Source organism: Corvus moneduloides, chromosome 6 (assembly GCF_009650955.1).
Source record: "Corvus moneduloides isolate bCorMon1 chromosome 6, bCorMon1.pri, whole genome shotgun sequence".
NCBI classification, from domain to species: domain Eukaryota; kingdom Metazoa; phylum Chordata; class Aves; order Passeriformes; family Corvidae; genus Corvus; species Corvus moneduloides.
This window is the reverse complement of record NC_045481.1, coordinates 39,589,228-39,611,819: the sequence shown is the minus strand read 5'-3', so window position 1 is coordinate 39,611,819 and position 22,592 is coordinate 39,589,228. Positions and strand designations below refer to the sequence as shown.

The 22,592-nt window shown below is 44.7% G+C and overlaps 1 protein-coding gene across 4 annotated transcripts in view; it reads left to right on the top strand.

Moving 5' to 3' along the window:
* PACSIN3 (protein kinase C and casein kinase substrate in neurons 3) overlaps positions 1-22,592 on the top strand; it is a 24,618-nt gene extending 2,026 nt beyond the window's left edge. For 2 of the 4 annotated variants that reach the window (XM_032111170.1, XM_032111169.1), the window contains exons 2-12: positions 10,241-10,324; positions 11,761-11,861; positions 12,299-12,455; positions 13,225-13,460; positions 13,885-14,040; positions 14,593-14,768; positions 15,563-15,683; positions 16,150-16,280; positions 16,966-17,031; positions 17,545-17,705; positions 19,280-22,592. In XM_032111170.1, the coding sequence (XP_031967061.1) occupies positions 11,808-11,861; positions 12,299-12,455; positions 13,225-13,460; positions 13,885-14,040; positions 14,593-14,768; positions 15,563-15,683; positions 16,150-16,280; positions 16,966-17,031; positions 17,545-17,705; positions 19,280-19,395 (1,374 nt within the window). In that variant the 5' untranslated portion in view covers positions 10,241-10,324; positions 11,761-11,807 and the 3' untranslated portion in view covers positions 19,396-22,592. The remainder of the gene's footprint in view (positions 1-10,240; positions 10,325-11,760; positions 11,862-12,298; positions 12,456-13,224; positions 13,461-13,884; positions 14,041-14,592; positions 14,769-15,562; positions 15,684-16,149; positions 16,281-16,965; positions 17,032-17,544; positions 17,706-19,279) is intronic. The other 2 variants (XM_032111172.1, XM_032111171.1) reach the window with 2 other exon arrangements.

Here is a 22,592-nt window from a genome sequence, read left to right as displayed (position 1 = left end):
GTCTTCTTCTCAGGCTGTAAAAAGAGGTAACTTTAGCGTGTCAGCTATGTATAGGGCTGAGAACAACTGCCCCCCTGGAACTCTATTATCAAATGCCAACAAGTAAATAGGATTGTGTGTGACTGGACTATGCCAAAATGCTGCAGGTCACTGGAAGACAGTGTGTGTAACCAAGTCATAAAAGCCTGAAAATTTTATGGACCCAAATTAATTTCACAAGATAATGACTGGTGCTTTTAGTCATTCTAGGTTTTTGTGGATTATACAAGATCTAGCCTGAATCTTTTTGGCTTTCCCCAGATGATCGTGAGTTTCCAACAAAAAGAGAATAAAAATATCAGAGAATTAGTATATATTTACACATGCACACATATGTATGTGTGTGTATATATATGTATAAGATCAGTAATACAATAATGTGACTTCTTAGGAGATACAAAGCTGTAAGAATGCCTTAGTCACCACAAAGGGGTGATGTGAGCTTTTGTCAGAACTCATGATATCAGCAAGCATGGCAAATACTGTATATTCTTTACTCTGGCCATCTTGAGGGCTGGAGATTATTCAGTTGTTGTTTGAACCATTTAGTCTGTGTCATGGCTGACATCCAGAGATTGAGCTGGGGACCTCAAAAGCTGAAAGTATCTGCTTGTAGCCTGAGTGGAAAAAGCTATACTCTTGATCAGAGAGCATTAATAAACTGCCTCTATTTTTGCCATCAGCTGATCAGTGATCTGTGAATTTGGGCTGCTCTTGAGAGTTCATGGGGAAATGCCTGAACAATAGGAGAGCTGTTCAAGCCCTTTAAGGAGCTCTTATCTTTTTAAAACAGACTTTGTGATCAGGCAAGCTGTTTTATCACTAGTTACTTGGTGCGATGGGTGTAGAGGGTACTCTGTGAGAGGCAACTGTGTCAGATAGATTAAAAAAAAGCCTTAATAGTTCAGTCTAAGACTTTAGTGGATGGGTCAGAAAACAAGTGACTGCTGTATCTGGAAGTTTTCATGAAGAATTTAGGATTTTGCTCTTTGAAGAATTACAAAAGAACTTTGCATCCTCGGAGCAGTTAACAAGCTGTTCAAGTGGTAGCTTTTTGCCACTACCTTGCAGCATGGTGACCCCTGTTAATTTAACATCAAAATGCACTCTGACTGGGCACAAGTTTTTCCAGCAGCACAAAGGAAAATGTCAGTGCAAAGAACATGGTGCATCCTCTGCTGTAATCATCTAGCTTTATTTCAGTGACTGCTACATTAGTTTCAAGTTCCTTCAAGCTGAAATGTGGGCTGAAGCTGGGCACTGCTATAAGGCAGTAAATGTGACTGGCATCCTAATCACATTTGAGCCTTCACTGGTTTCTCCTTGCCGTGAATGGGATGATGGGAATGAGCCTTTCAGACTTGCCATAGTTGGAATTTGTGTGTTAAATCTAGTGATTGTCACTGGGCACTGGAGTTTGTTGAAAAGACATGTGAGAGATTTCCATGGTACCCGGGGCCTGGATCCAGAGGCATTAGGTTTGTGGGGGATTTTATGCTCTCTTAATAGGTGACTGTGGTAGGACTCTGTTTATTGCAACTAAGTTTTTCCAAGCTAGAGGAGTTAGATTACTGCAGACAGCCCATAAGTAACAGTGCTAGCAAGTCTTCAGCCTTCTCAGTCCTGTCCCTGCTGTGAGCTTGCCCAAGCTGGGTCTCTTCTGTTTGCCAGAAGATACAGTACTTGCCTCCTGGGATCTCAGGGACATAGTCAGTTCTTTCAGTCACCTACAGGTGATTTTCTGGTGGTAGTAACTTCTGCCATCTCTCAGTACAGTTCCCCTGTTGCTGAGCCGAACCTCTCCCACTCCTGAGGGTGCTGAGCTGCACCAGCTGCAGTACTGCTGTGCAGAGCTCTGAAGTAGCCTTGATGCTTTTTCTGACAAGGGCAAGAAGCTTTCCTGGAGGATTGGGAGAAGATGTAGCATATTTCACTTCTTGAATGATTGCAGGTATTCACTTTTGCTTCTTGATGTTTTCAGTTAGCTCTTCCTTGTACCAGGACTGGTGAGCTGTGGAAGCCCATGTGAAAGCTCACTGTTGACTCCAGCAGGCTTCTACTCCAATGCAAGCAAACAACTAGGGTTTTGAGCTGCTTCAGGAAGCATTGCAGGGAAATAAAGCCCACTGGGTTGCTGTGTTGTGCTTGTGGTTTTTTTAAAAAGCCTTCCAGTGTTCTTTCTCCACATGTCAGGTTGAATCCTGAGGACCAGAAACTGAGATCATTCCTTTGGGCAGTGGACTGAGAAAGCAAATGACATTCCAGTGATGCTGAACAGTTAAAATCTGTCCTGTCACATGTACACTTTAGGCTGACTGCCCCACTTGCCTGTGTTCTTCTAAAGTATTTTGAATAACATTTGGGATATGAAGTGTTAATAGTCCTGTTTTTCAGCCTGAGATCCAAAAATTTATTTTATGAGGCACTACTGATACCAAGGAGCAGATTCCATGCGGATACTATGAAAGCAGATAAAAGTTGCTCCATGACATGCCAGGCAATGAACTTCAAGAAGAATGTGTGAAGTATTCATGGCCTTTCAGTAGAAGAATTTCAGCCTTTCGGTACTTAAAAGGAGCTTATAAAAAAGAGGGAGAGCAACTTTTTACATGGGCAGATGGCGACTGGACAAGGGGGAATGGTTTTAAACTAGAGGAGAGATTTAGATTAGATGTTATGAAGAAATTCTTTACTCAGAGGATTTCTAGAACAGGTTGCCCAGAGAAGCTGTGGATGCCCCCATCCCTGGCAGTGTTCAAAGCCAGGTTGGATGGGGCTTTGAGCAACTGGTCTAGTGGGTGGCATCCAAGCCCATGGAGATGGGCTTGGAACTAGATGATCTTCGTGGTCCCTTCCAAACCAAACCATTCTATGATTCAATGAAGTATGAATCTCCACAGTGCAGGCCAGTTCCTAATGGCTTTCCTACTTCAACCTTGTTACCTGTGTGTATCTCTGGGAAATCTGTCAGAAAGATGTATGAATACTTTTAGGAGTGGAGTATTGACAAAGTGGCTGATCTGCCAAACTCTTCTTGAACCGGGAGATGATACAAAGGGAGTATAAGTCCTCTCCAGTCCACAGAGCAAATGATGCTTTTTCACATGTCTGGTCCTACAAAAGACTATGCAAAATGTCTCTATGTAAAAGCTACTGTACAGTCCTTCCAGTTCATATAGTATTGAAATCTGCCTTACAGTTGCAGTTGTTTTTATGCTGTTTAGATTTTCCTGCAGAGTAAACCTAGCTCTGGTAACAAAAGGTGAAAAAAGAGCCTTGCCGTCAAAGTGGAGGAACTGGTCACACCTGGAACAGAACTAATGGGTGTGATGCTTTAAGCTCATTCTTCTTTACCATAAGAGATGCCCTAGCAGTCAGTCTTATCTTACTCAGCTCTCAATTCAAGGAGTTGGTTGTACTCCCTCCTACAGACTGTTTGGGACTTGAAACTCTGCAGGGAACTGGATGAACTTCAGAAATGCCTTGAGGATGATCTTTCATGTTTTTGTCTACATTATATGAATATTTGGAAGGAAAGTATTCACATAATAAGCAGTTTTAGTAAATCAGCTTTTACCAAGTAAAACCAGAAATCTATTTGATGCAACCATAGATAAAGAAATGCAGTACTTTGAATTAATTTGCCATGATTGTCACGCACTTGGTCTGAAGGACAAATTTCTTGCCAACTCTTATCTCCCATTCCCCTTCTTCAAAAAGCAGTCAGTGGAAAAGACAACTGTTGGTAAAGGAAACCCAGAAGTTGCAGAACTGTAGAAGGGTTCCAAGTGGGAGAAGGGAGCATAGAAGGCTGGAGACTTCTGACTGCTGTGCAGTCTAGTGAAGCAAGAAACCACCAGAAGCTCAGTGTTAGAATGGAGCTAACTGGCTTGTGGCTCCCACAAAAGGTTGTTTGATTGCATCGATTGCAGTTGGCTTCCTTAAGACTTCCTAATGCATTAATGTAAACTTGATCCCTGCTTTGGATGTTGCAAGGTGATTCAATCACAGGAGAATATTCCAAGGGCAGGAACTTACTGGAGTTTGCTCCCCATCCGCAACCACAGGAAACACCCCTGATCACCACTTCCCATTATTTCTGCCTTCTTTACTCAGGGTTAGATGAGTTCAGGGTGTTTTATTCTGTCCAACCAAACTTCTTACTCCAAGCCTAGTTGGAGAGGGTAGACTGGCCCAGCCTGCTACTACAATGAGTTACCTTTACTAAGTTCCAGGCAACTGTGTCATAGGATGGACTATTGATCTTACCAGTCAATACGTGCACAAAAAAACATTACCAGATAAGATGCAGATTAAATCCTGGAAAATGTTTACATTCAGTGTGGATTGAGACTGCTGAGGGATATACTAGCTTTGACTAGAGCTTTAAACACCTGCTTATCAGTGATTTAGGAAGAAAGAACTTCCAGTTGTTTGGGGTTCCTTCTGATGAGAAGGGAAGCGCATGTGTTTGCTGGCAAGCTTGGTGTTTGCTTGCAGAGACTGATGAAGCAGGGTGGGAAGTAGCCTGGGAAATACCTAGCATAGAAGCAAACAAGTGAAGAGGCCAGGGAGTGGGACAGCAGAGATTACAGGTTCTCAATATCTGCCTGGGTTAAAACCTTGCCCTGAGAGCATGGTAAGACAGGGAGTGTGAGAGCTGGAAAGTGGGCATGCTGTGACTAATGAGTGCAACAGGAGTGATGCTGTTCACAGGGCTAAGAAAGCACGCTAGGGTAGTGCTGTTCCTGGTAGCTTGTATGTGTGGCTTCTTACTAAGCTGTCAGCTGCAGCTGCTAAACACATAGACGCAACATACCTGTTTAAATTATTCTAGCAACCATTTTGAATAAAAATGAACATAGCCTATTGCCCTGTTTGAGAATGGTACCCAGTGGTTCAGCTCTGGCTTCTTCCCTCCTTCAGCTCTGTATTTGAGATTATAATAATTTTTTTTAATACAAAGAACAACTGGGAAGAAACCACATACCTTGATAGCCCACTACATTCCTTCATTAACACTGTCTCATAGTGTCACATTAACCAGAATAGATCTGTGTTCCTGTAATATTAAAGATCCTCTACATCATTTTGGAAAAGAGAGCAGATTTTTTTTCCTTCTTTTGGTAAAACAATTTCTGCCTGGTAAAGCTGTGTCAGCCAGGAATCTTAACCCCTAGATCAGCAGCAATGTATTCTTATTAGTAGAAGCCTGTCCTGTAGCCTTGGCTGCTGATAGGGAATAGCTAATAAATGTAGAAAGGATTGAGTTCTGTATGAACACTTTGAAAACAGCTTGGGGTGGTACATGGGGAATGTCTGTCATCAGTACATTACCTTGGTCTGAATGTGAAGACTAAGCTGAAGAAGCTGTGGTCTGAAATAAGAGAATATAATGAAGCAGCACAAGCTCAGGGGGTCAGCCCTTCAAGTGGAACAGGATCTTTTCTGTGTTTTATACTTTGGTATAATCATAGAGAATTTTGCTAGTGGACAGCCACGTGTTCTCTAGAGAATCATGGGCTGGGAGATGGGCTTCTGTTACAGGCTTGCACATAGCTGAAGTGACCTCTGTGTGTAGTTACTGTTCTGCCTGATGTCTCTCTGACCTTTCCCTGGCTGGAGAAATGAGCTGAAATCTTGCTTGAAACTGTATTAGACAGCCCTGGCAGGCTTCAGTCCTTAGGGAGAGGCTGGGAAACACTGGCTTAGTCCCTTTCCCAGTCAGGTGACTGCTGAGGGTGTGACACTGCAGTAAGAGAAATACCTCTAAGGGAAGTTTTGGAGGATCTTTGTGTTACATTGCATCCTTTCTAGCAGTAGATAAGATCTGTCCCCTCTTCAGAAAGGTGAGTACACCTGTAAATACCAGACCTCCTATATAATGGCAGTGGAGAGCACATTACTGGGCATCATCCCAGTTGCTGGTTCAGACCTACTGGATGTGTAGTTCCAGAGATGGTGAGTCTGGAAAGCACACCCTGTCCCATGCCCCATTTTGTTCTCTCTGTTGGGGACCTTCCTAGCTCTTCTGTACCAACAGCAGTCCAGTTTGTTACACTGCTGGAGTCATGTGGAATCTCCTGACTTCACCTCTCTAGTTTTGTTCTGACAAGTTAAAAGGAAAAAAAAAAAAAAAGGGATTTCATGCTTGTCATTCTGTAAGGGAAGGGGGGCTGCCATCTTTTTTGGATTGTTCAGATTGAAGTGTTTATCTGCAACCTATACCAGAGTGCCAGTGTTTTTGGAGAGAAAAGAATACTTTGACCACTGTGTACAGAAAAATGACCTGGGAATCAAACAAATTGGCTGCAGAAAGTATCAAATTCCTGCCTTGTGGTGGTAGTTGTCTTGAGGTGGAAATTAGTAGCAACCTGTTATTGATTAAAACTTTTGCTTTAGCACCTATATAGAAATTGATCCACAATAAAAATGTGTCTCCACCAAAGCCTCAGTTACTAGATAAATGTAACTCAGTTTGTTCCTACATGTGTCTGCATCCAGCATTTGCTGTTGCGCTTGGGAAAGGGGAGTTGGGCAGAAGGCCTTGTCTGGTGGGATATACAAGCTTTGTTTCTGTGGATGAATTCCTGCAAGGTTGCATACGCCAGCCCTTTGAGCATTTGTAGAGTTCAGAGGCTTGATCTTGGTGAACTTTGGAAAACAGTTTCTCACAGGGAGTCTCAGGAGGCAGTCAAGCAATGCATAGAAGTGGTGGTGCCTTGGGCATTTGGAGGTGGAAGTATTGGAATGTAATGTAGATGGAAGAGGATTTCTGTGGTTTACCTGCCTGAGGGAAAGCTTTCAGTGGAGAAGAGCTATTACTACTTTTGGGTCTAGAAGTTTTCTTTGTGGATTGGGACTCTGTTGCACAGATGCTGTGAAAGCATGAAACAAGGCACACCCTATAATGCATAATGGTTTTCACATGTTTTTGAAAGGGAAGGTTTTAGCCTGGCACCTTGGTCTGAGAGCAGGGATCTGTGGTCTGAGATGCATCCCTGACTGCATCATGTGTGAGAATAATAACATGGCTTAAAGGTAAAAACAGCTCTATTGCAATGAACCCTCTGGCATTTTCCCGAGTGCAGCTCGGTACCAGTGAGACAGTCATGAGCCATTCCACCTTTCTGCAGCTAAAGAGCAAGAGCCATTTTTTGATAACTTAATAGGGAGTTGATAGTAGGTGTGGCCCAATAATTATGTTGGCTCCTATGTGAGAGCAGGTATGTGGGGGAAGAAGGGAGGTATCTTTTCTAACACTGGAAGCAGAAACAGTTGTAGCTGTCATTTGCATGGTTCAGCTTTCCTGATGTTGCTGGTTGTAGTGGTGTCTGTGATACCTTTATCCATAATCCTCTGGAGGTGTGAAATGAATAGCAATGTAGTCACTCCTTCCCTCTTCTTCGGAGACCTCGTTTTGCAGGAGCTGCAGTGAGGTCTTAAGTAGCTCTTAAATGTGAGAGCTGATAAAGGTGGGAAGGTAGGAATAAACATTCCTTTGCCCTGCAAATATGATTTGCTAGATAGCCTCCTCCTAGCAGAGGTGGCAGTGGCATCAGGAGGAGTCTTGTATGTAATACTAGCCCACATAAAACTCCAGTCAACCCAGTATAACTCCAGCTACATTGCTCGTACTATACAGGCTCTGCCAGGCCTCCTGAATCATTTGGTGGCTCTTGCTAAATCAGGCTGTCCACAAGGTATCCCTGTCATCTTTACTTTGCTGTAAAACAACCTCCAGGCTTTGGCACATGTATTTACTTTTCCCGTCAAACTCAGGTTTTCCCTGGTCTCAAACCCTTAGTGGCTTACAACATGTGGTATTTCAGGAATAGATAGGCATGAAGGGGTGGACTGGCAATCTACTTGCTCTTCCAGGGCTTGCTCAGGGTGACAGCAGCAGCTGTTCTTTCCAGCCCCTCTCTGCAGTACTAAGTACCTTCCCTATGTCTGCATGCAGATCCAATTTGATCTGCTGACTGACATGGACTCATGAAGTATGTAAAGTCCAGAAAAAGCCCAGCAGAAAAGGGTCCTTCTTGTTCTTTGACCCTTTTGCTTCTACCAAGCTGGATTTTTCTGGATGTCTATAAAGTCCATACAACTGCAATGGAAATATGTACTCAATGGACTGCTACTCGGGTCATGGAGATTAGCCTGTAGAAATATTATACCACTTCATTGTATTTTCCCACCTAGCTATGGTGCTGATGACTACAGTAAAGCCTTAAGTTGTGGGATACTTTGCCACATGATGTTATGGATGCTGAAAACTCATATATGAGTTCAAAAGCAGGTTGAAGAAATTAATGGAAGAGAAATCTGTTGAGTGCTCATTCATAGGTGCCACATCCAGCTCAGGGAAGTTCCTGTCAGCAAGTGGTTAGAGGCTTGGAGAACATGCAGGGAGGCATCATGTATGCTTGCTCTATTGTGAAAGTGAGGGAAGGTATCTGCTTTTGGCTGCTGTCTAGAAAGGCTATGAGGCCATGATAAACCTTAGTCTGATCCAGCACAGCTATTACTGTATTTCAGAGCCTGTTAGTGACCGTAAATCTGGTTGAGTTGGTAACTCCTGAGAAAGCAAGCAGATGTGACTCAAATTCTAACATGGAAACTGCAGAAATAATAGATTGAGGTTTTGGGACATTTGTTTTTCCTGACTCTCCCTTGAATGAACAAGTGTGTACTGCCACACAACAGCTTTCCACATTTACCCCCCAAATTCTAGTACCATGTAGTCAGCCCGAATTGGAAACCAGAGATGGAAGGCATGTTTGTGATTCATTGCTTCCTGATAAAGTGGGGATGGGGGAGTGGTGCGGAAAAAGTGATACAGCGTTCATGTGTCATGTATAATTGATCTATGTCTTCATCAGGAGAAAAAAAGAAAGAATGGGTTTTAAATATACCTTTACATAACTTCATGAAGTTTTTTTAAATCATAGCAATTTCAGGAATGTGTAGTCTGGTTTTATTGGGGACTACTGGGAAGCCTTATAAGGTTTTTGATGAGCTTTAACCTTTTATCCAGTGACCTGGACCACTCATAGTCACAACTCTTCCCCCTCAACCTCCTGGCCTCCCCTTCCTCACAAAAAGTCACTAGCTTGCAATAATCCAGTCTGCTTTTCTTTCCTTCCTTCTCTTTGCCTACCTTCTTTCATCTTAAAAATGGTCTTGTTGTCTGGCTAAAAATCCCACTTCCAGGTTTTGCAGGTTCTATTCTCAGCTGCCCTAACCTTCCAGCTGCAGCTGAGTGCTGGTGACTGAGAAGAAGGGATTTTTTGCTTGTCTGTTGTTGAGGTTTTTGTTGTTGTTGTTGTTTTTGATAGACTTTTTTACATTGAGGTAAGTCCCCAGGGATGTAAGCATGAGATAAGCAAAAATGCCTTATTCTGCCCTTGCTTCTAATAGCCTCTGCAGACCTTTTACTTCTCTTTGCTCTGTGGAAAGCTGATGACAGTTCCCTGTACCATATGGCAAAATGAAGTATTTCTGAGAATATGATGGGAACAGCTTACAGAAGCAAGGGACAAAAAAGCTCTCCGGCTAGAGAGCCATGTCCTACCAGTGCAGTGCTAGGTGCTTGACTACTAAAGGGACTGTAGACCAGAATATGCTTTCTGGTGAGTTTTGGTGGCTTTTTTTTTTTTTTTTAATGTGGAGTTATCAAGTTCTTTGACTTATGTATAAATCTTCTTCATCTTTAGTTAAAAGGGACTGGAGAAAGTGTATGTGTATCCTTCCCTCTTTCTCCCAAAGGCAGCTGTGTGCAAAAGTATATGCAGCAGTGCATGGAGGCTGTGGAGTTTGCTAAACTGGACACTGTCCAGTGAGGGGAGACCAGGCCCCACGTGGGGTGCCTGGGGTCTGTGCTTATTTTAGGCCTTTCTGGCCCAAGCTGTTCCCTGTGCTCAGCTGTTGTGATGCTACCTTTCCTGTACAGTGCTGTCAGCCACCCCAGTGTTTCTATTTTAACTCTCTGGGGCTTGATCTTGTGACACAAGGATTTGGCATCTCTCCTACGTGCTGGAACATGGCATCTCGGGAAGCACGGTGGCTGCAGCTGCTATATCAGAGGGTGCCCCTCCTAAGTAGCTGGTAGAAAAGGGACACCCCTAGGATTGCAGTGCATCAGAACAGGCATCATCCCTTCAAAGGAGTGTCTGACCGTACCCATCTCTGTCTCCTCCAGTCTTTTTTCAGAGTCTGAAGAGCTTGAGACACACTTGCCGGCTTCCCACTGCTCCCCCTTCGGCATCTCACTTTCAGCATTCAGGTATGTAGTTACTGGGGCCAGGAGTAGAGTTGCATGCCCTGGAGGCTGTAAGATGGCTTTGCAGTCAGATGACAAACGGTGGGGAGGGAGGACAGGGACAGCTGGTGGCATGGTGGAGGAATTAGTTTTTCAAGGTTCAGGCACCTGTATGTCATATCCGATTTAACAACTTGCTTCAGTGACTGGAATTCAGTACTTCCAGCCTTCTGAAGAAGAAACAGCATTAATATACTTCTGACACACTCCATGAGATGACACTGGGCAAACATAGCCAAATGTCAAAAATTCCTGCAGTCTGGGTTGGGGCACTTCACTGTGAGGCTCCTGCCACCAAGAAGGATTTGCATGAGGTGGGAGATGTGTACTCTTGACCTGATCTTCATCTCTGCTGTGTGCTCTGTGGGCTGGCAAAATGAGCAGATACCTCTATGGGGTGTGAGGGAAGCTTTTTATAACCAGGAATGTGCAAGGGGAGAAGTGGCAGCAAGGGCTGTGCATGCTGCATTAACCTGGGCTTGTCTGGAAAGGATTGGGTTTGTCAGCAAGTGACTGGGCTTGGGTCCTGTTACTCCTTCTCTCATTCTTGCACAAGAACAACCCTGAACCTCTGCAAGGAATTCAGTGTTGTACCACATCAGGAACAAACTAGCAGTGCAAGCCAGCACAGGGGAATGGGCAAAAGTTCTGAGGCAGCAGAGAATGAGATGAACCTTTTACCTTTCAGCTTCGATTTTGAGCCTAATGCAGTGAGTGTAGTGAAACCAGCAGCTGTGCAAGGATGTTTCTAGAGGAAGCAGTGTCCTGCGCTGCTGTTTGGCTGGGTATGCCCCAGCATGTTTCTGTACTTCTGCTCAAGCCCAGCTTGGCTGGTGGGCAGCTTATAGGGCTCCTCCCCATTCAAGACATGCCTGCCTGCTGACTGCTCAGCCTTGTTTTCCTGTCAGTTGTTGTAATCCCGTAATCCTGAGTCATACTGGGAAGCTGGAGTCATCTTCATTGACAGAAGATTTATTTAAAATCTTTCAAGGCAGATTTCAAATAGCTTTAGCTACCTCAGTTTCTATTACCCTCTTGAGGGCCTTTGTTAAGAAAGGGATCTCTGCAGAAGTATTTGGTGCTGCTGAAGAGTGTTGGATTCACGAGCATCTCTGATATCTGTACAGCCAAGGTTTGGCAACATTGTCTTCTATGACATCCTTTCCCAATGTGTTACAGGCCTGCCAAGGAGGCCTCCTGTCTGCAGGGAGGGAGGACGCCAGTTCAGTCCTGGGCATCTCTGCTGGACCTTGCCATTTGCAGCTGGAGGGGCACTGATGCCAGTACTTGACTGCAGGGCAGCAAGTTGGGCTCCTCCAGCTCCAAGAGTCATGGAGAACCATGCTGTCTGTAAAGGCTCAGCCACTGCTGTGTTTGAAGTCACTTTTCTCTATTCTCAGGTTAACTGAAATCTGCAAACATTCCCTGCTGCAAGAAAAAGAGGGTGATGTCATCAGAAGATGATGCTGGTGGGGAGGCTCCTGGGGGCAGTTTCTGGGAGGTAAGGAAGGATAATTGGAGTGTGAGGGAGGTAGGAGTGTCATCTTACCACCCACTGGTGGAATTACCAGTGGGTTGAGTTCCGGGTCTGTGGGTGACATGTTGCCCTTGAGGAGTGGAAGGGAGGAACTGTGGGAAGGTTCAGTACCATGCTGTGTGTTACTGCAGGGAGTAGGTGACTTCCACAGATGCTGTGGAATGAGAGTTCCTTGTTCAGCTGACATAGCTCTGAGCTGTGAGAGAAACAAGGAAAGCATCTCAGCTTCTTCTCTCCAGTGCTGTGTTTGCCTGAGAGTGCCAAAGGCGGGTCTGAGCCCAGATGCTGGCTTCAGAAGGGCCCATGTTCCCTCCCCATGCAATAATGGGCCTGCTGTTGTCTGTACTGAAGGAACATGAAAGTCAGTACACTATAAACAATAATGTTGTGTGACGTTTCAGGCTGGAAACTACAAGCGGACAGTGAAACGTGTGGATGATGGGTACCGGCTCTGCAATGACTTAATCTCCTGCTTCCAGGAGCGAGCCAAGATAGAGAAGAACTATGCCCAGCAGCTAACAGAGTGGTCCCGTAAGTGGAGGACCAATGTGGAGAGAGGTAAAGTTGGCATATTAGACTGGGAACAGGAGGCAATCATTGCACTCTGCTCTGAGTGCTCTCTCTTACTGAGGTGGCATTGTTTCTTTCAGGGACAGGCTTCCCTTCCCCAGTAAGGGGGTGACTTTCTTGGGTGTCTTTTTTGTGTGTTTGCCTGTTTTTGTAGTCAGTCCTCTGATTCACTTAGAGAGGGGTTCTCTTGTCATGTGCTTGGTTATTAAAAAAAATAAGTCTGTGTGCTTAGTTTGGCAAGTCCTTGGGCAGTCCATGTCTTAAATCAAGCTGGAGATACCTCCTTTTTAAGGATGGCTTAGCTGTCTTCTCCTCCAGTCTGAGAATAACTATTAATGCTGTGATTTAGTGGCAGTGTGGTCAAACTCACAAAGTAACAGGAAACAATGGGACAGATGTCCCAAAGGACCTACTGGTCTGTGGAGCAGAAGCCTAGCTTCAGTCATGAACTAATGTTGCTGTCTGTCCTGAAGCTCAGGGCAGATTTGGGAAGAGAATTTTCTACAGAAACCTTCTCCTAGCAGGCACCATCTGGAACAGTTGAGGCTGCCCAAAGAAATGCCCATCTCATCCAGCTCTAACAGTCAGTCTAGATGCTGCCTGGTGGGACTGTGGAGACCAGTCAGTGCTGACTTGTTTGATTGGATAGAGTTAGGGAAGTGACTCCATACTGGTAGAAGTATGCAGGAGAAAAAGAATCTGCAATCCTTTCTGTGGGCAGTAGGTATAAGAGCCCCTGTGGTGCTTATTCCTGCAGGTCCGCAGTATGGTACTCTGGAAAAGGCCTGGCATGCCTTCCTGACGGCTGCAGACAAACTGAGTGAAATTCATTTGGCTGTCCGGAACCACCTGGCTGGTGAAGACTCGGATAAGATCAAGGCCTGGCAGAAGGAGGCTTACCACAAGCAGATGATTGGAGGCTTCAAGGAAACAAAGGATGCAGAGGATGGGTTCCGCAAGGCCCAGAAACCTTGGGTGAAGAAGATGAAAGATGTAAGCAAAGTGTGAATGGAGAAAGAGATAAGGGCAGTAGAGCTGGCTGCCGGATTTCAAGAGCCACTAGGCAAACAAATGAGGTTAGCCAGAGTAGCAGAGAATCCCAGAGAGGGAGGGATGTCTCAAGGGTCTTGTTCTTATGGTTTTATAACTCCTGCCTGTATGGGAAGACTTTGGTAACAGGTTCTGTATTCCTGCACAGATGACATGTTAGCTAAGCAGGTTTTTTCAGAGCAGGTGAGCTCTGAAAAAGAGATCATTTGAAGGTACCTCTTCCCACTGGAGCATTGTTTACTAAATGCTGAATTGGCATTCCTGTTAGGTTGCTGCAGACTTTAACAAATGTTAACATGCCTCCTCTGAGTATTGGAGAATCAGTGTTCGCAAGATCGTGGCTTTTTCTGCATCCCTTCTCCTACAGGTGGAGACTTCTAAGAAAAACTACCATGCAGCCCGGAAGGAGGAGAAAACAGCCCATACAAGGGAGAACCATGCCAAGGCAGACTCATCTGTCTCCCAGGAGCAGATGCGCAAGTTGCAGGAGCGCGTAGAGAAGTGCACTCAAGAGGCTGAGAAGGTGCGTGTGAGTTGTATGGATGGGGGTCACAAGGCTACTCCTTTCAAGGAAAAAGCATTGGTGGTAATGTCCCTCGGTGAAATGACTCCTGCTGAAGCCTGATGTGAGATCCCATCGTCTGAGGTTTTAGTGAGCTGGACTGAGACTTCAGTAACCAAGGTCTCTGTCTTTGGAGTTGGGCAAGATCCTAATTAATAAACAAATTTAAAATAAAAAAGGAAAAAAGTGTAGGGGATTTGGTGCAGGGGGGTGGAACCTCTAGAGCTGAAGGCTTGGCTACCAAAAATAGAAGATTTGTCTGTCCAGAAGAGGGAAAAGCATGGAAGGTCCTGTACAGAAGAGAGTAGCAAGGAAGAACAGGAAATTTGCAAGAATATTAGGAGAGCAATGGACTGGGACACTAGCTATGGGATGTCTTCTTATTTCTTTAGTGTGTTTGCTCAACAGTGAAGGGTAGAAAAGAACTTGTCAGTCCCAAGCCAGAGTAGGGAGGGTTGTTACTTGTTTGCCATCAGGGCAACACATCTCACCATTGCTGTGCTCCTGCTACAGTGCAAGGATCAATATGAGAAGATGCTGGAAGAGTTGAACCGCTACAATCCCCGCTACATGGAGGACATGGAGCAAGTGTTTGAGGGCTGTCAGGAGGCAGAGCGCAAGCGATTGTGCTTCTTTAAGGAGATGCTTCTGAACCTGCACCAGCATCTCAACCTCTCCACTAATGAAAGGTACTGGCCCTGATACAGGGGGAATTGTGCCAGCCAGGAGTGCTTAGGCTCTGGTGAGGGGTGCCAGTTCTGGCATCTCTGCAAGCTGCTTGCTTGCATCAGCCAGATCTTGTTCCTTCCCCTTTCAGGTGTATCTTAGAACTGGCATTTGGTCTCTTTAGAGGGACCAGTGCTGGGGTCTGTGATTGTGGGCTCCCCAGAGAGGATTTTCTGCCTTCAAACCCTTCCTCTTTCACTACTGTCCAGTACTGTCCTGTGTGTGTACTTCTATCCTATGAAATGCCTCCATGTTGCTATATATAATCCCAGGCTAAGGAATGTAGCTCTGTTGCCTTCTAGTACTGATGGTTATTCCACCCATTTTGCCCTTAGTAGGGAGGCCTTTTGTGAAGTAGTGCCTGTAACCCCTAAGAGGGGTTACACAATGGGTAATAGGTGTAGCCAAAAATCTTCTGTGCCCCTTTTATGGTAGAGGCAACAAATCTGAGCCACCTCCATGTCTGTGTGCAAGAAAGTGCCGAGTTCTTTCAGTGCTCATTAAATGAGCTGTGCTGAGAGCTGGCACTTGTTAGGCACTGCCACACCAAACAAGCCTGTCCCGTTTGCCAAGCTGACTCTCCTGTAAGAGTGGCTGTGTTTTCCTAGGACTGAATAGGTGCTGCTCTAGCACCTAATCTTGTGTGATTGAGGATGCTATGTAATTGTGCATGAGGTTAATCTCTTCCTTCCTACTTGGCTTTTGGGAAACTGCCGAGGGACTTGATTGCTGGTGGTTTTGTTTGTTCTGGTCATAGCTTTCATGCGTTGTATCGGGATCTCCACCAAGTCATCATGGCTGCAGACAACCAGGAGGACCTGAAGTGGTGGCGCAACACTCACGGACCGGGCATGGCGATGAATTGGCCTCAGTTTGAGGTGGGGTAGCATTCTAGACTGTGTTAATGCTATTTCCAAACAATTAGCTGCTTTTCTGAAATTGGCAGATTACTAGTCTTGTGTTGGAAGGATCATGTCTTTGCTCAGCAAGCTTGGTGTGTTAGGCTCTTCTGAAATTGTTGTTGTGTTGCAAGCTGTCTGGTGCCCAAAGGGACATACATAGGCTGCCAAGCTATACTCCAGCCATCCAGCTGCAAGGTCAAAGAACAGGAGGTGGTGCTCAGGGCCATGGGACAGCTTTCTGTGATGATTTTCTCACAGCCTCTTGTTGTGCCTTGGGATTCAACAGAAGTAAGCCTGCTATGCCAGCAAGGCTCTAGAGCTGACCAGTTCAGCTGCTACTGAAGTACAACCTTGTCTTCTGTCCTTCTATATTGGGCAGAAAAGATGTACACAGCTTTTCTATCTGAGTGGCTTGATAGTATTACTGGTTTTCTCTGGACAGGAATGGTCCCTCGAAACACAGCGGCAAATCACCAAGAAGGAGAAGAGTGGCAAGATGGGTGATGATGTCACACTGACCAGCATTTTGCCTGCACGAGATGGTGTTGTCTCACAGACCCCTCTGCAGACAAGGTAAAGGCTGAATTCTGGGATACATCAGGTTAGGAAAAGTACAGTCCTGCCTAGGGCCGTGAATGAGTTGGATTGATAGGAGTATCTCTTCCTTAACTTCCTGTCTCTTGCCCATGGCCTTGCCTGTGGCACTCTGGAAAAGGCCATGTAGAAAATGCAGTTTAGGGTAGCTGTTTGGTTTTGGGTTTGTTTTGTTGGGTTTTTAGGGGTTTTTTTTGTTTGTTTGGTTTTTTTTGTTTGTTTGTTTGTCTAGCACATTCTGCCTCACAAAGTGCCTTCCTTGTAAAGATCCTTCTAGTGACAAGATTTAGCCCAGTCTGACTAGTGCTGTCTGATTCTGGCATGCATTTCCCCAGTTCTTCCTCCCAGAGAGGGTGAGGAGAGTTGGGAGTTGTGTGGTTTCCTAAATGAAGGCAACAAATTTTTATTGTTTTTCCCTGGTATGGTTCTGAGTAGTTCCTGACAAGTTTGGGTATAGCTGCTTCCCTTGCCAGGAGGCAAGCCTGGAGAATAGGGAGAGGCAGAACAGACTCATCCTACTGTTCCAATAGCTGTCCTGCTTTAAAAGGTAGACTCTGGCCAAAGTGAACTGAGCAGAGAAGAATGGGGATATAGAGATTTCTCAAGGCCACTACTGTATTTCACAGTCAGTTGGATTCAGGGGGCCCTATTTGCCAATCTACAGGTTTTCCTATCAAGAGGAGCAGAACAGCCTCTTCTATGACACCCTGAAGGCACCAACCCATGTGAAGTTAGTATGGAACATAGCCTCTGCAGGGTTTTTTTGGGTTTCAGGTGTCTGTCCTCTGCTGCTCTTCCCCTCTGCTCTTGTCCCTGACCTGGAAAACATCATTCCAGACATCTCTTCAAGATGCACAACATGGCTTTTCCTCTCTGTTTTATTCTTGGCTGGAATAACTCTGGATGCAGCTGGGCTCTCCAGTTAGGACTGGCCTTCCTTGTGTGAGAGGGTCTGCTAGAGTAGGATGAGGTCATGAAGAGTGTGCATGTGTGAAAATACTTTGAGAGCACGTTACCCTCTTGGCCCTCAGGGCTCTAATGTGGGGTGCTTTCAACAAAATGTAGTATCTCCTGAGATATCTCTTCCTTGTTCACCCTTGCTTGGCTGTTGGGCCTCTTGCACCCTGTCCTATAGCAGAGCAGTCTCAGGGGGAGTCAGGGTAGTGCATGATTGGGGAGGAGGTGGGTGAACGATCAGTCTACTAACAACCATCTTGTCCTCTCTCACCTTCCACACACAAAGTGGAGGGAAGGAAGATATTTCGGAGTGGTCAGATGAGGACACTCCCAAGAAGTGCCTGGATGCCAACGGGCATGAGGATGACCTAAAGGTACCAGGTGTACGGGTACGAGCACTCTATGATTACACAGGACAGGAGGCTGATGAGCTGAGCTTTAAAGCAGGTACACAAGCACTAATCTCTTACTAACCTTTTGCTGTCCTCACTCGGGCTGACTGAATGATTGAAACACTCTGTAAGAATTGGATGTCCTCTTGAAAACTGACACTTATCCTTCCCTTGGTCTGACCCACTACCAGCTCCTTCAAAGTGGATGATACAGTGGGAAATCTAATTTTTTCTAGACTAAAAGCTAGTGAGACCGCATGGAAAGAGACTGTCTAGGCCTTGGTCAGAATGCAGGGAGAGCACACCCCAAGTGATAAAACAGATCCTTCCTGCCTCCTCTTAGGGCATTTACTTTGAATTGTGTCTTGAAACTTTATTAAATGCTTCTCCCTGCACCATTGATATAAAAATTACATGGGTGTTCTGGATCATCTTTTCGAGTAATGTGAAGATAGGTATTTTGGGAGAAAGCTCACCTGACTTACGTGTACTACTGAAGGCAGAGGTCAGCTGGCAAAAACATCTATGCAAACTGTTGCTCAAAATGGCTATCTTGATGATGGAGATCCTGGCTTGCAGCAGAGGATTGAGTGCTGGAGCAAACAGACCTGTCCCCTTTTCTTCCTTTAGTTAGTTTGCATGTGCCCTCCTCTCAACTTCAAGAGGACATCTGGATCTTGGGAGTGTTTCTGATCTTGCTTGTTTTGAGTTTTACATGGTATCTCTGTGCTATATCTCTCCAAAATGCACCCATTGAAAGTCACTGAAGTCATTCTGTAGCAGGGCCTTTGTGCCTGAGGCCAGTATCTATGCTGCAGTGTTACCATACTGGTAAACTTCCTAACACTAACTTTTTGCTTTAAAATATCTTGCAATGTGGGTGCTCTAGAACTTGACTTTGTTCTTTCTTTCCACTCAGCAGATGAAAGGGGTATGACTTGTTAGTTGCAGTCATCTTCTTTTTGAATCTCCTCTGAGCAACACATACCAGTAAGGCTTCAGCTTAACAGCAGTGACTTTCTGAGACTCTGACAGTGTGGGATGTGCCTATTGATGCAGTCAGACTCCCTCTCTGGCAGAAGTATGACCTTGTGGTAGAGGAGAGGCTCTTTCTGCCCCTTCCCAAAGTAGATGTGAGACTGTTAAGAGTCTTTCCTGGTCATAGTCTGAGAAATCAGTTGATTTCATGCCTTACTGGTCAAACCAGACACTCCATCATGGAATAGGCGTTTTGGGTCCTAACAGCTGGAGCTTAGCAGCTTCTTGTATTTCCTTCCCACTTGCCTATCAGAGGAGCCACTAAGAAAAAACTGTCTCAGATCCATCTGATCACGCTGGCTTGTAAGCATGTTCCTTAGGGAGAGAAAAGCAGGCAGAATTCTAGGGCACAAAAGATTTCTGATGCTGAATAGAAGAAGTGAAAGTCTGTTTAAGTTCCTTGGCTTTGATTAAAAGTTCTTAAGTTCTGGCTTTGATTAAACTGTGCATTATGATATGGGTGTTGATAAGGGGAGAAAAGTGTGGTGATTCAGACCAATAGTCTTGCTTTTTATTAAGTCATCTTAGGTGGGTAAAAATGCCATGCTACCTTTCTCAAGGCTGCCTCCTAATGACTGTTCTTACTTTTAGGTGAAGAACTAATGAAGATTAGTGAGGAAGATGAGCAGGGCTGGTGCAAGGGGCGACTTCTCACTGGTCAAGTTGGACTCTATCCTGCTAATTATGTTGAAAAGGTTGGATCATGATTACTGCTGCCTTGCCAGTGCCTCACAGCCATACCAGCGTCTCCTGCAGAGGTCCCTGGGTCATTCCTGGCCCAACCCACCTTTGCAGTATATCCAGCAGCTTCTGGACTTTAAAGGCACATATTCCATGTAATTAATGCTTCATTTTAAACATCTAGAGCCATAGGGATTTTCTAAGAAATAAACAAGGATGAATAAAGACTTTTCTGAGCACTACAGTAGTGCAGGAGTGCAGAAAGAAACAGATCCTTTTGACTTGCACTCAGTGAAAGGAGATAAGTTTTTTCATGGAGCTCTATAAAAGAGAAAGCACGCTTCCTTGCCTTCAATGCACATGCCATCCATAGGGTGTTGAGGTCTGCCCTGCCTCCAGGCTTTCTGTTCAAGGAATTTTGGATGTGCAGGGTAATAGGGAACTTCTACTATTGTTTCCCCTTTTTAGCTCCATCAAGCTGACTAGCAGAAAGCTCTTCGTTCTCCCACATCTTTTATAAGGTTTTGGTATCCCTCACCTGCAAGCTTGTTGGCTTCCCTGGTAAGGCAGCTGGTATAAGTGATAGAGCTTCAACCTGAACATCCCTCTCCACTGCCCTCATATTTATTGGGATAACCCCAGGAATGAATGACAGTATAGCTGAGGCACAGGAGAAAAAAGCTGCTGTCTTGCATGGTGTGGCTGTTAAGACTGATGAGTTGTGAACAGACCTGTTGTGCAGCAAGTTGGAGTTGACTGAATGCTCCCTGAGCTAAAATGGACTTTGACACATGCTGAAGGCTGGTTTTAACAAAATGATAGCCACAATCCAGTGCTGTTCTGGTTAGGATCCCTAAATTCACTTGTATATGTTGGGGTTTCTAATGAATCTAGATTATTTTGGCTACACCTCTCTTCAAGAGCACTTTGTGCACAGCAGACACCCTCCTACATCTTGACTTACACAGGGCTAGAAGTGCACTCCCTGCTTTGCCAAAGACCCCTGCACTGTGATGAGGGTTGCACTGTGGAAGCTGCCTGCTGGCTGGCACAAATTAGCCATAGAGGGGCAACTCCCCTTCTTGTCCTGAATTGCTGCAAGTGCACTTACGACCATGTGTTAAGTGCCATTCAGCAGGGAGGATGTATCAAACATCTTTATCTCACCTGTCCTTCCGCTTTGGAAAGCCTGTGAGGCTGCTGGGAAGACCTGGCATCCTGATATGTATGCATCTGCATATTCCAACATAGGGACTGATAAGCCCAAGAGCTTGAGGGCACAAAAAACTGGAAAAGCTCCCACTGTTGGAGAAACAAAGGCAAAAAAGCAATTGCTTAAAAATGGCTTACTTAGTACATCTGCTTGAAACTGCTGCTGAAATGCATTTTGAGTTTGTAGTAACCTTCTGTAGTGACATTCTTATTCTGGCCTAGCAAGTGTAAGTGACCTGGCTAAGTCAGACTCACAAAACTCAGTCTCCACCAACTGCATGGGGTGAACTGCTTCAGAGCCGTTTGGAAAAAGGGTGCTACACATAAGAAAGTCTGAAGTCATGGGTATAACTGGGATTAAATGGCCAGTAGGGTGTTAACAGCAGCTAGTAAGCCAAAATGTAGACTGAAACAGAGGAGGGGATGGACGAATTCAAACACCGTTAATTTATGAGGAGTAAAGTATCACAAACATCTCATTGCCTGGCTGACAGCAGAAATTAACCTTTTACAGCATACTGGATGCCTTGAAATGTAGTCTGCCATGGACAAAGAGATGGGGGACTAATGTTATTTAGTGCTTTTGTGAGACCACAGAAACTTAAGAGTTGAACAGTTTTGCTCAAAATATCCCTAGCACTCCATTTCATGAATGGGAAGGAGGGGTGAAAACTAAAAGAACAGGCTGAAGCATTTTGCTCAGAGTCTATTATGTAATTTCTCAAGAAAAGAGAAAGTATTTCTGAAAGGCAATTAAATATCTAAGCAACAGACATTAAAAATGCCTGATTTTAGCTATGAATTTACTTAGTATTCTAGGTTCAATATCTGAAGATGTTTCTAGGCTTATGCCATGTAATTAGAGGTGTTGGTGTATAAACACTGGGATTTATTTAAAGATCTAGTCTCTGCTTTCAGTTCTGTGTCCCAGGTAAAAGTATTGTTACTGTTGTGCAGTAATTACAAGTGTTCCACTCGCTGACCCACACTGAAGTGATTTGTTGCTTCTTTGTCCCAGCACATGTGAATGTGAAGAGAGCCATGCCTGCCAGGCTTCTGAGAGAACTGAGACTAAAACAGTGCTAAAATGACCTGAGCTGTCCTATAAACAATACTGAAGTGTCCCTGATAAGCCTGCATATTTCAAGCGCTAATGCTAGGATTTCATGTAAGGTCAAAAAATGGTAGAAGGGAGCTACAGAGGATAGCATGGAAAATTGATTTCAACTCCTCTTCTGAGTTTTAGTCAGGCTGTAATTAGGGATGGAGCTCAGTGTGGCCAGAATGTGCTAAAGGACAGAAATGTCCAGCAGATGGGACCTCTGATTACAGTACAAACAACCTGAAATTCCACAGGACAAAGTCTGAACAGACTTGTTTGTCCTAGGAAAACATGACCACCTGATTATAATGGGCTGCTTGAAGGTTTCCAGAAATAGCGACATATTGCAGCTTATGTGAACAAGTCCCCTAAGGAATGTTTGCACATCAGAAATTCCTGCCAAGAGCTGAAGTAATGGACAGCAGACAACACATAGAGAATGAAGAATTGCTTGGCTGGACTATACCTCATAAACTGGCATGGCACTTAGTCCTGGCTACCCAAAACCATCTGGATTAGTAGAAGAGAGCCTGTGTAGTAAAAATCCAGCTAGAGGGAAGGAAAAAAAAAAACCCAAACCAACCCACATCTAATACTCTTATAATAAAGTAATAGCTCTGCCTAGATACTTGGTTTTCCACAGAAGCAAATGAGGTTTTGTTAACCACAAAGATTCTAGTTGAAACTTGCCATCCATGCCATGCCAAAAGTTTTGTGTGTGAACAGAGACATGTACCCATGAACTAATTGCTGTGCCTGAATTCCAGAAGGCCAGTGAAGCCTGTTCTTCCCCCATGATTTTTGTAAAAAAAATACAAATGCATCTCTGTGCCTGATGGGCAACACAGTGAAAACTTATCTAGTCATATTTTATTTTTTAATAAAGCCATTCCTTGTGGAAAGCTCATA